The following is a 12524-nucleotide window of genomic DNA, read 5'->3' on the forward strand; positions in this document are numbered from 1 at the left end:
ACCGTGAAAGCAAGCTGGGCAGCCAAGCTGGGCAGCCGCGTGAAACTGGCTTAACGGCCACGGTGCGGGCCGTTCTTCACGCCTTAAATCACCTACTGGGTGTACCCGTTACCGCATGCTTTCCTGGCCCAAGGCCTAATTAACACCACTGACACCTGCAGCATTGTAACTGGCATCGCGGTACGAACGCAGCAGAGGAACGGGATGGTTCAAAGTTAGTGCCTCAGGCTCGCTGCAAACACCACATAGAAACTCGCATGAAAAAGAGGAGAAGTAAGCTGAATTTGCTGGGAAGTACCAAAGATGTTTGTTCACGCTCTGAGCCAGCTTAGCCTTTTCATCCTTAGCGTCTACGGCGCACAGCCCCAAGAGTACTACTCTGAATTCAGCGGGATGATCTGTTTAGTAAGCAACACGGGATTCGGAAACTGGTTCTAAACATTAAAGTTAAGCAGCTATAGAAAGCACAAGTGTTTTAGAAATGGGAAAAAACCCCAGTGGGTCCATACCAATAGAATTGTGAAATTTTCCAACACGCTGTTCATCATGTATTTCTCTGGTAAATGCTTCAGCTTGTGTATGAAGTTGATCATATATTCACACATCGGAGAGCGATTTATTCTGTACACGAACCGGCCATTCTCAAACCTTGCATATTCAGTCTGAAAAAAAACAAAGAGCGTTGTTTAGGATAAGATAATTCAGAAATAGCCAAAAAGCGAACACTAAATCTCTCGCCTGCTTTCCTTGTCTAGACGGAAAACCAGGGAAAGCGGCTCTCGGACACACACGCGCCTGCTTGCGAAGTCCCTGTCTGAGCTATGCAGTGCCTTGCTCAAGGGCCCTTGTTTATTGAAAGTTAGAAGATCAATACTTGTTCTCTAACCTGTGTTTTAAAAACCTGGAAAGATCAGGGTTACACCAAGGTAAGTCCAAGTCACGTAAAAATTAATTAAGTAGAAAACTTTGTGGTAAAATGACATTACGATAGTTCCAGGGCAACTGTCTGCAAAGGGAACAGCTACAAAAGCTTATGTATTTACACCTAAATACACACTTACAAACATAGCTGCATTATTACCTGGTTTAATAGGCAATTTATGATTTACAGAAAGATGCAAGACTAAGGCAGAAGAAAACCAGGCTGACTGAGACTGCAGGGGCTCACAAGGGGCTGAAGGAGGGTACGGCTGCGACCCTCGGACTCCTGCTACCCAGCTGCCAACCACTCAGGTCAGGTGCTCAGTGGCTTATGGGTCTCTTTGGCCTTCTCTAGGCTTGGAATAATGGCAAACGTTTTTATGGTCACCAGAGAAACATTTAGCGTAAGAATGACACAAACAGTGACCAGGACATCTATAAAGTCTCAACCTGTGGCTCTAGGTTAAAATTTCTGTACAGAACCGATACTGCAGAGCACAGGTGTAGGCGTGGGGCTTAGTACACAGAGGACAGGTTAAACAGGGGCAGTTCCATTGTACAATAAACCAAGTACCTACCTGAACACACCATACAGCTCCGTGCTTGGAAAAGAAAAGGTGAAAAACAAATAAAGGCCCTTCCACGTTAAGAAAATACGCAGCTCCGTATTCAAATGCTGCTGGTGACTGGGGAGAGCATGCCTTTCGTGCATGAAGGAAGGAGGGGTATAGACGGAATGTCACACACCATCCATGGCTTTAAAACCTTTAAGAAACCTAGATGATCGAGGGTCACTGCTCATCACCGGGAGCAGAAGCATTCTTGCTTCAGCTCCTTCCTGCCAGCTGACGGAGGAGGCAGCACCGATGCCAGCTGCAGGTTCCCCACCGACGGGTGCCGCAGGCAGGGTGGAGCAGGCTCTCCGAAGCAACAGGTAACTAGGATTTTACTGTAGTGTCACCATTCACACAGTGATTTAAAATGAACCTGCTGTGAAGAAAAATACTCTTTTGGGAAGGGTTAGAGGAAGGAAAAGCTGGAGAAGAGCAATGTAAAGACAAGGGAGAGAAAAGCCTAATTAAAATGAAAGGGAACCAGGGAATCACCCCACACGTCCCATCGCAACACCCACCTCTACTTTTTCTACGACTTGCTTTCCAAATGAGCAGACTTTGGTGGAACAGGTGATTGTCATGTTTTCTGAGCTCTCGTACTGACTAGTGACTCCATAAAATGCTCCTGTATCATCTTGAATGTTGCAGTTTAAGTCAGCCTGTTGGGAAAAAGTAATAGATGTTGAAGATTTTATCTCCCGTTTGACAGTGTCGGTACAATAAGGTGTAGTTAGTTCACTGCTCTTTTCAGAAATAAGTCAGGGGGGGAAGTTTTATAGTGACAACAGTTACAGTCTGCCAGGAAGGTACCTGCCTAGTCGTTGCAGAAAAAACCTTATGGAGTGGCAATTTTTTCAAAATTTGCATGACAAAAGACAACCCAGTGTTTCTCTGGGCTACAGGTGACGTTCTTGCCTGGCAGACAGCTGATGGAGTCCCTGGAGCAAAGGGAACCATCACCTGTGAGGAGCCTGACTCCTCTGGAGGGAACCCGGCCCGCGGCCTCAAATTCAACAGAGCCATCCCGCCGTAGTACACCTTCTCCTTTTCCTTTCTTAAAGCAACAAAATCCTCACGGCAAAGGCAGACAGCTGCGCAAGGCGGGAATTGATGCCCGACACCACTCCAAGCCGTCCGGCCCTGATTCAGCAGAACACGGGACTTGGCGGAGCTGTAGGACGCAACTCCCTGGCTCCTCACGAGCTGTGCGCGCGCTGCGCCGCGCCTCCCGCCCCAGGAAAATATTCCTGAAGCTATCCGCCTTCTTTCAGCGTCTCCCTGCAGCCTCAGTGACTACCCAGCTGCCTTTGAGAGCTCGCAGCAGAGACCGAGACTCGCAGGATGAAGCGAGGAACAGCGCTACCTTTAATTATTTATATCCGAATCCGAGTCCTGTGCACAGCGTGAGTAATTTGGCTACAAAGCAACAGCACAGGTCACATGCTGAACCCAACCTCCCCAGCAGCACTGAAGCTGTTCTGCCACTGTGCTCTTTGTCATCATGAATCCGTTTTCAAAAGCTCTCAACTTAAAAGAGCACTAATACGGACGCAGGCAAAGTCGAGGGATATCCGCAGCTGGATTTGTTGATTCAGGCATTAGCTCTGCTGACATCATTGGTGCCCAAGGAGAGAGCGGGCAGGGTTTTCTTTTTATGTGGAAATAGCTGATCAGCTACCGCAGCGTAACATCTACGAATTGCCCCAGTTTTTAACTTACTCAGAGACAAGCATTTTAAGGGAAGCACACTTCCACGGTCGTTTCCCTCGCCAGTCCAGCTCTGCCAGGTCGCATCCCTCATATAGAAACGTAACAGATACTTTCATGTCTACCTTGAGACTCTAAAAAACCCCCAGTTTACAGGTATGTTTATTTACCAGTTAGCATGGAACATTTATAATCCTGCCTTCACTATAGTTTGGTCATTTGTAACTGCTGTTTAATTTTTAACTAGGCAACAACTCATTAATTCTACTTAGTGTCTACAGACCTTATTTGCAGTGCAACATTCTGAGGCAATCCGCTGATAATAGCACACACTGAGCTAGTCTGTGGTATGGAGAAGACACAGGTCTAAGGTTACTTCAGGCTGGCTTTGGTAAATTAATCAGCGGAGAAGTCTCCCGAGGTTTACACACAGTATCACAAACAGCCCTACAGTCACCTATTTTGCATAACAGAAAGAAATCCCGTCGCTATTCCACCTTGTTTGGCACACATGTTTCGCATGAGGTCAGCAGTTAATGGTTAGTGCACGTCTAAGCAGCGTGTTCACCCTGAGCTGTAAGAAATCGTCCTAAGCTAACAGGAAAAAAAGCAATTTGCCATCACAGCTGGTTTGCAGTCGTAACAGGACAGACATCTAAACAGGACAAACGGTAGTAGCCATCAGCCGTGCCACAGCTGCTCCAGTGGAATTTCTGAAGAATAGGGATTTCTGATAAAACAGTTGGATTATTGTGAATAACAACAACAGTAATCTCTTGAAAAATGGTTATTCCTTTTGCTACCGCAATTGCAATTTTACTGACAAAACATTTTCTTTTTCTTCCCCTTTCAGAAATGGACAAAATAGGTAAGAAATCATAACTAAAATCCTCCTTAAAATGTCACGTTGCCAAAAGGGTCAACCGCACAGACCTTGCATTTCAAGCTGCCGTAACAACTGCTTATAGAGTTAAAAAATAAGAATAACTTTTTATCTGCTGCCTTTGGATTTTGAAGCCCACTGAAAGAAAAATCTGTTGTATTTATGTGCTGACATTTAACCTGGAGAAGTAACACATGTGGCCATCTGGCGCCCTGTTGATCACTCCTCCCACAGCTCTTCCAGCTCCTGCTTAAATCACCAGGAGTCCTGTGGACACAAAAACACAGGCTGGGGCCCTGATGTTTGAACGAGGAGCGCTTGAAACTGTCACTCCGATGTCATGACTTACGCAGTCACGACACCGTTGCAAACGTCCCATGATGGCAATATAGATGTGCATCATCTTTATCTGCCATTCAATATTTTTTTTTTAGTCTAGTATACAACAAAAGTGATTTCAAGGAACGAAAGCTTTTCTTTTAAAAACCAGATTTCATATTCAACCAATTACAAACTGGTAAGAGCTGAAGCTTTAAGACTCCTCCAAAAAGTGTAATGCCATCGTAAAAATCCTAAGAGTTGGCAACAGCAAATACTCTTAAACGAAGGCTTCACGAAAGCCTCTCTCAGTACGGAACGGGTTTGCTCTGCTCTCACATACTGCAACAAATCTTGCCCCTCAGTCCGTGCTCACGTTTCACTCGAGGCCGAGTACATGAACAGCAGGGAGGGGTGCGCAGCCTTGCGAAGGGGCGATTGTCACGACAAGGAAGTATTCCGCACCAGGCACTGAACCCTTTACCCCATGCTGAATACCTTTTCTAAAGAAGGAAAGACTAGGACTTCTGGTAAAATAAACACTTTGGGTGAAAAACGATAGTGAAGGACTTGCTAATTCTATTGCTATGGCTTACACAGGATGGGGTTTGTCTAAACACATGCACCTGAAGGCAAAATTGCATTTCTGGAACTGATGAATTTAACTGACAATTAAAATTCAGGGGATTTTCCCCAGCCCCAAAAAGGTTATGAGAGTACCAAAAGGGGGGGAAAAAAAAAAAAGGGCTGTGCTAAGAGTGGGTACTGCTGTGAGTATGGGAGTTGTAGATGCAGCTCTGAGCAGGAATAAAGTGATGCGTTACCCATATATTCAGTTCTACAGGCTTCTTACTACAGTATTGATTCCAGTTCTTGTCTCCACATTTTAGAAAGGATGTTGGAAAATTGGAAAGTGTTCAGAAAAGAGTTACAAGAATGATTTCAGGTCTGGAAAACATCCTTTGTAGTGAATGACTAATGAAACTCCATCTACTTACTTTTTCCAAGGGAAGTTTTTCCACGACTTTGTCATAGCCTACAAGTTGCTACATGGGGAAGAGTCTTCTGATAGATTAAATCTTGCAGAAAAGGACATTAAAAGGCAGAAAGCTAAAGCTCAGTGAGAAACAAGGCAGAGGCTGGTAACCCTTGCAGCAATGAGAAGCCGGCAGAACTTTCAGATGTGGTGGAATCGCCATTACTCGGGGTCTTTTTTAACCAAGCGAAATATCTAACAGGGATGCTCTGGTTCAAGTAGGCTTATTGGCCAGAGGCAGACGTTACTTAGCGAGGTTCACTGCCCGTATTACAGGAGAGGCAGGACTAGATAAATATAATAATAGCAAAATTGAAATATAGGAATTTATCTGATTAACCTCAATTAACCCTCTCCTTATAATTTCCTTTTCCAATGATCCCTGTGAAAAATGTGCAACAGCCAAGCTTCTGGAGAAGCCTCTCACGCTGCAAACAGCTTTGCCTCATTATTTCCTTGGTCCTCTGTCTCTTCTCTTGCATTTCAGACTCAAATTGCAAGTGTTGCTGGGCTGTAAACCAGCTTTCTTCTGCGCAGCTTCTCATGCGACTACGCTCTGACCCATGGCTCCAGGAATCAGGGCTGGGGAGCACTACTGCAGCATATACAAATAAATAACCTTTTAAATGGTTATTTCAAATATATTGGCATGATTTCAAATATGAGGGCATTCTGAATATTCTGGTATGATCACACATGGCGAGCTGGAATCCACTGAATTTTAAAATACAGGATCAACGCAATTTAGGAAAAAAACCCCAACAACTTAAAACCACAAATGGATTGTTATTTTTTAAAAGTAAATTTTTCAAGAGTAAATAATTACGGTTTATTTCTAAGAGCTGTGATTTATATTAGACGAACGCATTCGGCGGCAGGAGCGGCACTCAGTTTTCTGGCACCCTATCTACAGCGGTTGTGTAAGAGCATGATTAATTAATTAATAAAGCATAGCGTGACAATGGGTAGCAGTGAAAATATTACACGTTAAGAGCTGTTTGACGTGCTGCATGGAGAAGCTTCTGTCAGCGTGCCAGAGCAAGCACCAAAACAGAGCTGGCTGCAACCAAAATAAAGAGTAAAAATAATAATAAAAGCCCTTCTTATTCCCACTGACTTCCGAAGAGCTCTCAGGCCCCGTGTTAAAGCGGGGGGCAGAGGGAAGTGCGCTCATGTAGTAATAACAGCTTTGGCCAACAGAAAAGCAACTCCAGCAAAAAATTGCTGAGAAGAGCCTAAATACTTCATGCTGAGTAGAAGGAAAACAGCACCTACTGGAAACAGTGGGATCTGGGGAGGGCCAGCACAATTTACACTGGCATTCAGTAGTGAACATCCAGCACCTAAGGTCACTTATTAACAACACACGGGCTTTAACAACCGCTGACTGCGGGGAGGTGTGTTACTCATATGACTGCATCACGCCTCCCCCCTCCTCTCCAAAGAGTGATCAAAGAGCAGAGATTCCAAATTGTGAAGCAATTTTTTCCAAACGGGAGCATCTGGGCGGTTGGCACGTTTCACCGCGCGTTACGCTGCAGCTCAGGAATTGCATCCAGGTCTGCCACATGGTTGGGCTTGTGATGGACAGGCCAAGCTGCTCCGGCTTCCCAGCTGCTCAGCCCCCTCCGCCCATTATCCAGCCTCCAGCGCTAATGCCCTCGCGTCAATGTGCCAAGGGGTCCTCCACCAGCCCCACGTGAGCTCCCCGCGCCGAGAAGGCTGCGACGGGGAAAAGAAAATGGATGTCTGCTTTCTTCCACATCTCGTTTGTTTTGCATACATTTGCATGCTGGCCATAGACCCATTCACATCACGGATCCCATTTGTGAGTTGCAGACCATTTGCCAGTCAAAGCTGGCGAGCGCGCGCGCGCGTGGAGGGAAATCCAAGATTCGAGAGCGTGCAATATAAATTACATGTAGAAATTAGAAAGGAGAATTAAAAAAAAGGCAGGAGCCACAATTGTGCGTGCGTGAATGAAGGGCACAAAGAACAGCGGCACCTTCTGAGGCGGCTGGAGGCGCATGGGGATAGATTCAGGAGGGGGTGGGAGGAGACCACAGGCGCAAGCCATTTCTGCACACTGATTACATGGGTAAATTGTTTGTTCCAGTGTATCACAAAGGGAAGGAGCATTATTTTTCATGCCACAGCTGTTTTGAATAAGAATAGGCATAAACTTAACCGTCCTCCTCATGTTACTTACCACTAATTATGGCATATATTTACATCTATAAAACAGTGAAATTTTGGGGGACATAATTTAATGCCCCTTTATTGTGTAGATTCCTTTATTTCCATCCCACATTTGAATTTCAAAAATGTTTGGGACTTCAAAGCATCTTTAAAAGCTTGTCCTAATTATAATATGCATTACTTTCTAAAACTCCTAGTTTGCATTACAGATTCCTGCAAATAGAATCATTAATTTTAAACAGCAATTAATATCATCCATGCATCTTCGCAGGAGTTTGGGTCTCTATTTCAGAGTTGCACTCAGCTCTGACTAGGCTTTCCTCAGTCCGAGGAACAGTTCAAGCGACCGCAAACATTTAAAATTAAGGCAGTGGATCAGATCACCAGAAAGCCTGGCAGCCCCAAATCAGTTTATATCAGCTGGTTCTTTTCCTTCTGCCACGAGTTAGAAAACAACCCTCCTCTTTCAGGTGTATTTGCTTCTGTTACTGTTCTGTAGTTGCAGAAGGCAGAGCGCAGGCATGGTACAGAGTGTCTGGCAGTGTCAGAGACACAAAACCCACGTTTTTGCAAGGCGTGAGATATATTCTTTCTATCAGCAGCACTACGAGTCCCAACAGCGGCACGGACCCACTGCGTGGCCCTGTGAGCTATGCAGAGAAGGTGTGCAAAAAGAGAGAGCCTGCCTCAGAATCTGCAACTGGGGATTGAGGCAAACTGTGAGAGAGAAGTAACAAGCTAGACCGGAATAATTCAGCCTAGGCTGCAGCAGAGAGATAGGCAGCAGCGAAAAGTGTTTGCCCCATGAACTGGCACTAGACAGGGGCAGAGCTGGTGGGGTCATCCAGGGCGGTAACGATGCCTTCCAAGAGTGAAAGGAGCTGTACATGCTCATCACAGCAGACTCAAAACGAAGGTACTGGAGGCATAGGGGAGAGGTGCTGGGGGAGCTGGGACAGCAGCGTGCTTCGCCATCAGCACCGCGGCCAGGAAGGCAAGGCCAGCAATAACGCCCCAGACAGACATTTTGGGGTAAAGCTGGAGGTGCAAGCCATCATTTATCCTAACTCTTTCAGGAGATCCAAGTGTGTTATTTAGTATTAGATAACTTACGACTAGTAGCGGGTAGGCAGCAGGGATAGCATCAGATATCAATATGAGTAGAACTTCAACCAATAAAAGAAACCAACAGAGGCAGCATGTGTTGACTTTGCTTTTAGACAGGCTAACCAGAAGTCCAAAGACGAGAAAACTTTGGGGCTTTTCTCAAGTCACAAAACTAACCGACAGGTATCTTGACCCTACTCAGATTAATCCTAGACGGTATGAACCATACCTGATTGTTTTACACAGATTTGGCTTATTTTGTTAGTGACTAAGGTAACAAAAGCAGGATTGTGCACTTAACCTGCACCCAGGGAAAGGTTTCATCTGCAGGTATTCTGCAGCCTCGTCTGAATTCCTCATCAGTGCTCTACCAAATAACTTTTACATTTATTTAAGAACCTTTATTTTTGTTTTCATTTCATATCCCTGTAATCTCCAGCTTCATATCACTGTCACACAAATTTCCTCTGCCGTATCGTTAGTATGTCGCTCCTTATTTACTCACTGTACGGAGTGCAAAACACACCAAGTGAAGCTCCTTCTACCTATTCCTGCAAAAGCTGGTCTCTGGGGTGACTCCCCTTCACTCCCTGGATCCTAGTGACTACCTGGGATAAGCCACAGCCAAGAGTTGCTGCCTTCTGGAAATCGCTTTGCAGGCTGGTAAGGTTGGTTGCTTGAGGCGGTGCGAAAGGAGGTCTCTTCCTTTCGTACCTCCTGCACTGTCAGGCAGGAAGAGGCCCAAAAGCGCCATGTCCAGGTGTGTCAGCAGGACTGAGGTCAGAACTCACCCGCTGCCAGCATCAGGCTGTATTTCACAGGAGATACGATCTGTAGGAACCAATAAACCTCTGCAAAGCAAAGCAGCCCTTTGCTCTGTACTCCGCACCTCTGATGCTTTGCAAAGTCAACTCCACAACTGCCAAATGTCGTCTTGCAAGACCACAGACTTTTCCCTCCCACCTTTTTGTAATCAAACCTTATTATCTTTATCGCAGGGAAAACCAGACTGAGGCTAAGAAGCCTCAAGCAGAATGAAACAAGAAAGAGCAAGAGGAGTGCTCCTTTCCCGATACCAGAGCTAAGCCGCCTTCTGCCTTGGTCATCCTCGAGGCGAGCGCTTCCCACACTCATTTTAACATCTAAACAAAATACCCTTTTTCCTGGCTCCAGCCACACACCAACTTCTCCTCAAATCTGTTTACAGGCTCCCCATCACTTACGGCATCAAATTCCCACCTTCGCTTTCAAAAGCTTCCACATGCCACGACACCCTCCTGCTTTCCTTCCCTGGTTTCCCTCAACTCCTCTCACTCACAGCCCCTGGTTTTCCTCCGCTGGTTCTCCTCGCAGTGCTTCCTCACCTCTACGCCTTTTGCCCAATGCAAACTCATTCTCTTTTGCTCACGTGACAATCCAGTTCCACCAGAACAGGAGCTCTGGCTGGACACTGATGCCAGGGTACACTCAGCAGCTCACAGCACCGAGCAAATGGTCGGTGGTTGAACGACCACGGGGAAGACAACAGAAAGGCCGGGAGGGGGGAACAGTTAAACGCAGGGTGATGTACTGTGAGTAAGCGATAACCACGCAACAGGAACAGAACCCGGGAGCAGTCACACTTTTGGAGTAGCAGGAGGCAGCGGATGACAGGAGAGAGTGGATAATGATTCAGAAGTGGATATTTAATTTAAAAGAAAAGGACATGAATACAAAAATTAATCTATTTTCATATTAATAAACTTGAAGTTACTAATAGGGTCAAAAAGGTTGTCAGCAACTTTTGTCAGCTTTACACTGGTAATGATGACTGTTGGGAACAGTTTCTCGACACTCCCCATAAACATCGGAACAATGTCCTTTTTTTCCTGAAAACATGTCCTGTTGGGGGGAAAGAAATTAAGGATAATGAGCTGACAGATTAGGATCTAAAGCTCACGACTAAGTACACAGCCATCTTCTGTTTTTCAGAAGAATACATATTTCTAGCTGAGGGTCACTGGTGTTTACTAAAACTGAAGTTTATTCCTAGAAGGGCATTCATCGTGATTCTTGCTATACCCAAGCACTGCCCCTGGATGAGAGAGAAAATCCACTGGTCTGTTTTAAGGTCATGGCTCAAGAAGGCATGCTCACCACATTTTTAACGCACAACTCAGAAGGATGTTAGCACTGTATGTTTTTAATCTCTAAGTTAATACAGCACAGAATTGTATTAAAAGACCATTACGTTGGAAGGCATGGTGAGATTAGGAAATGTCGGACCGAAGTTGCCTGCGCATCCTGACTGCTGAACTGCATCGTGATCCAGTCTCTAGCTACACGACTGCACGCTTGCCCTCTGGGAACCCACACAGTATTTCTTTGTCATCATTATTCAGTGTGGCCCAGTCCCTATTTCCTAGACTACTCAAACCCTGTGCTGAACACAGAATTATTAATTTTATGAAAGTTTTCTTCATGGCATTGTCTTGATTCTTTATAAACAGCCATGACACTGATTTCTCCATGACCATGTGAGACAAAGGGATGGTATCACCATATATCACAGATAGGGAACTGAGGCAAGAGCCTTAAAGGTGTGCACTGCCAATAGGAGACCAAGCAGAGAAGGCTGGCACTTGAATTTTCAAAGCCACGCATACAAAACAGACCTTAAAGATCCAAAGATCACCTCTACTGGCTTCAGATACATTTTTGAGCATTCAGCATGCCTGAAAATCAGTTTCCACATGGAGAAAAAGCAGAACATAGAACACACATACATCAGTGACCATAGCGTGAATCTCTGCTGCTTCCTTCTCTAACATAAAGTCTGAGGCTTGTCATTCTCTGTGGGAACTGAGAACAGGCAAGTGAGGTGACATTCATTTTGCCAGTGGGTTTCACAAGTATTTATTACACAAAGTGGACTGGTGAGATGACGGGCCTCAGTTCAAGACCAGGTTTTGAAAGGAAACGTGTTTAGTGGTCACAGACCCTTAACCTCCAAGCCTTATTCCTCTGCCCTTATGCTCCTCCTGTTCCCATCTCTCACATACCTGTCTCTGCTGTGTGCCTTCATCCCTACGTTTCCATGCAGCCTCCTTATCCCAAACGCGCCCTCTTCCCATTGCCTCCCTCTTTCTGACCCTACATTCTCACCTGCCTTTTCCAGGCTCCTGGTGCCTGCTGTGTTTCAGCTCCCAGTTCTCTGCTCAGCCAGTCCTGAAACGCCCGGTCTACAGCACCCACACCCAGATGTAAGCCTCAGGCATTTCTCAATGGATTTCTTCTGCAGTCCAGCACGGCTCCTGCTCAGTGGCTTACCCCTTCTACGCCCAGATTTGAGAAAAGAGTCTCCCTCATTCCCAGTTTCCAGTTCCAAATCTGGTGCCACAGAAATGCTGGGTAAGGTATGACGTCTGGGGTATGTACAAGGTGGAGATAAACTTTGTGGTGATAGATAAACTTTACCTGAAAGCCGTAAACACCAGGAAACCTGATCATAAGCAATGATTCCAGATCAATCTTTTCTGGTTTCAGCATCAACCTGTCCACTCTGTAATTAGATCCTGAATATGCCCTTTTCACTGATGTTTTAAAAGACAAATTTAAAATGTTTAGACAACTGTTGCTATGAAAAGGAGTCTACCACACAAAATACCCCAAGAAATTAATGAGCAGAAAAAGCGTTAGTGAAAGTGTAAGATCCAGCCTGGAGGTTTGACAATCCTTTTGGTTGAATCTATGGCACTGC

At 45.5% G+C, this 12524-nt stretch overlaps 1 protein-coding gene across 1 annotated transcript in view; it reads right to left on the minus strand.

Annotated features, from left to right (window-relative positions):
* Positions 1-12524, minus strand: part of TEAD1 (TEA domain family member 1 (SV40 transcriptional enhancer factor)) — a gene marked incomplete at its 5' end in the record, with an annotated part of 30532 nt that overhangs the window by 1121 nt on the left and 16887 nt on the right. The window contains 2 exons of the mRNA XM_010158840.1: positions 510-662; positions 2054-2194. Coding sequence (XP_010157142.1) covers positions 510-662; positions 2054-2194 — 294 coding nt within the window. The remainder of the gene's footprint in view (positions 1-509; positions 663-2053; positions 2195-12524) is intronic.

The sequence above is a fragment of the Eurypyga helias genome, unplaced genomic scaffold, assembly GCF_000690775.1.
Source record: "Eurypyga helias isolate BGI_N326 unplaced genomic scaffold, ASM69077v1 scaffold14889, whole genome shotgun sequence".
Lineage (NCBI taxonomy): Eukaryota > Metazoa > Chordata > Aves > Eurypygiformes > Eurypygidae > Eurypyga > Eurypyga helias.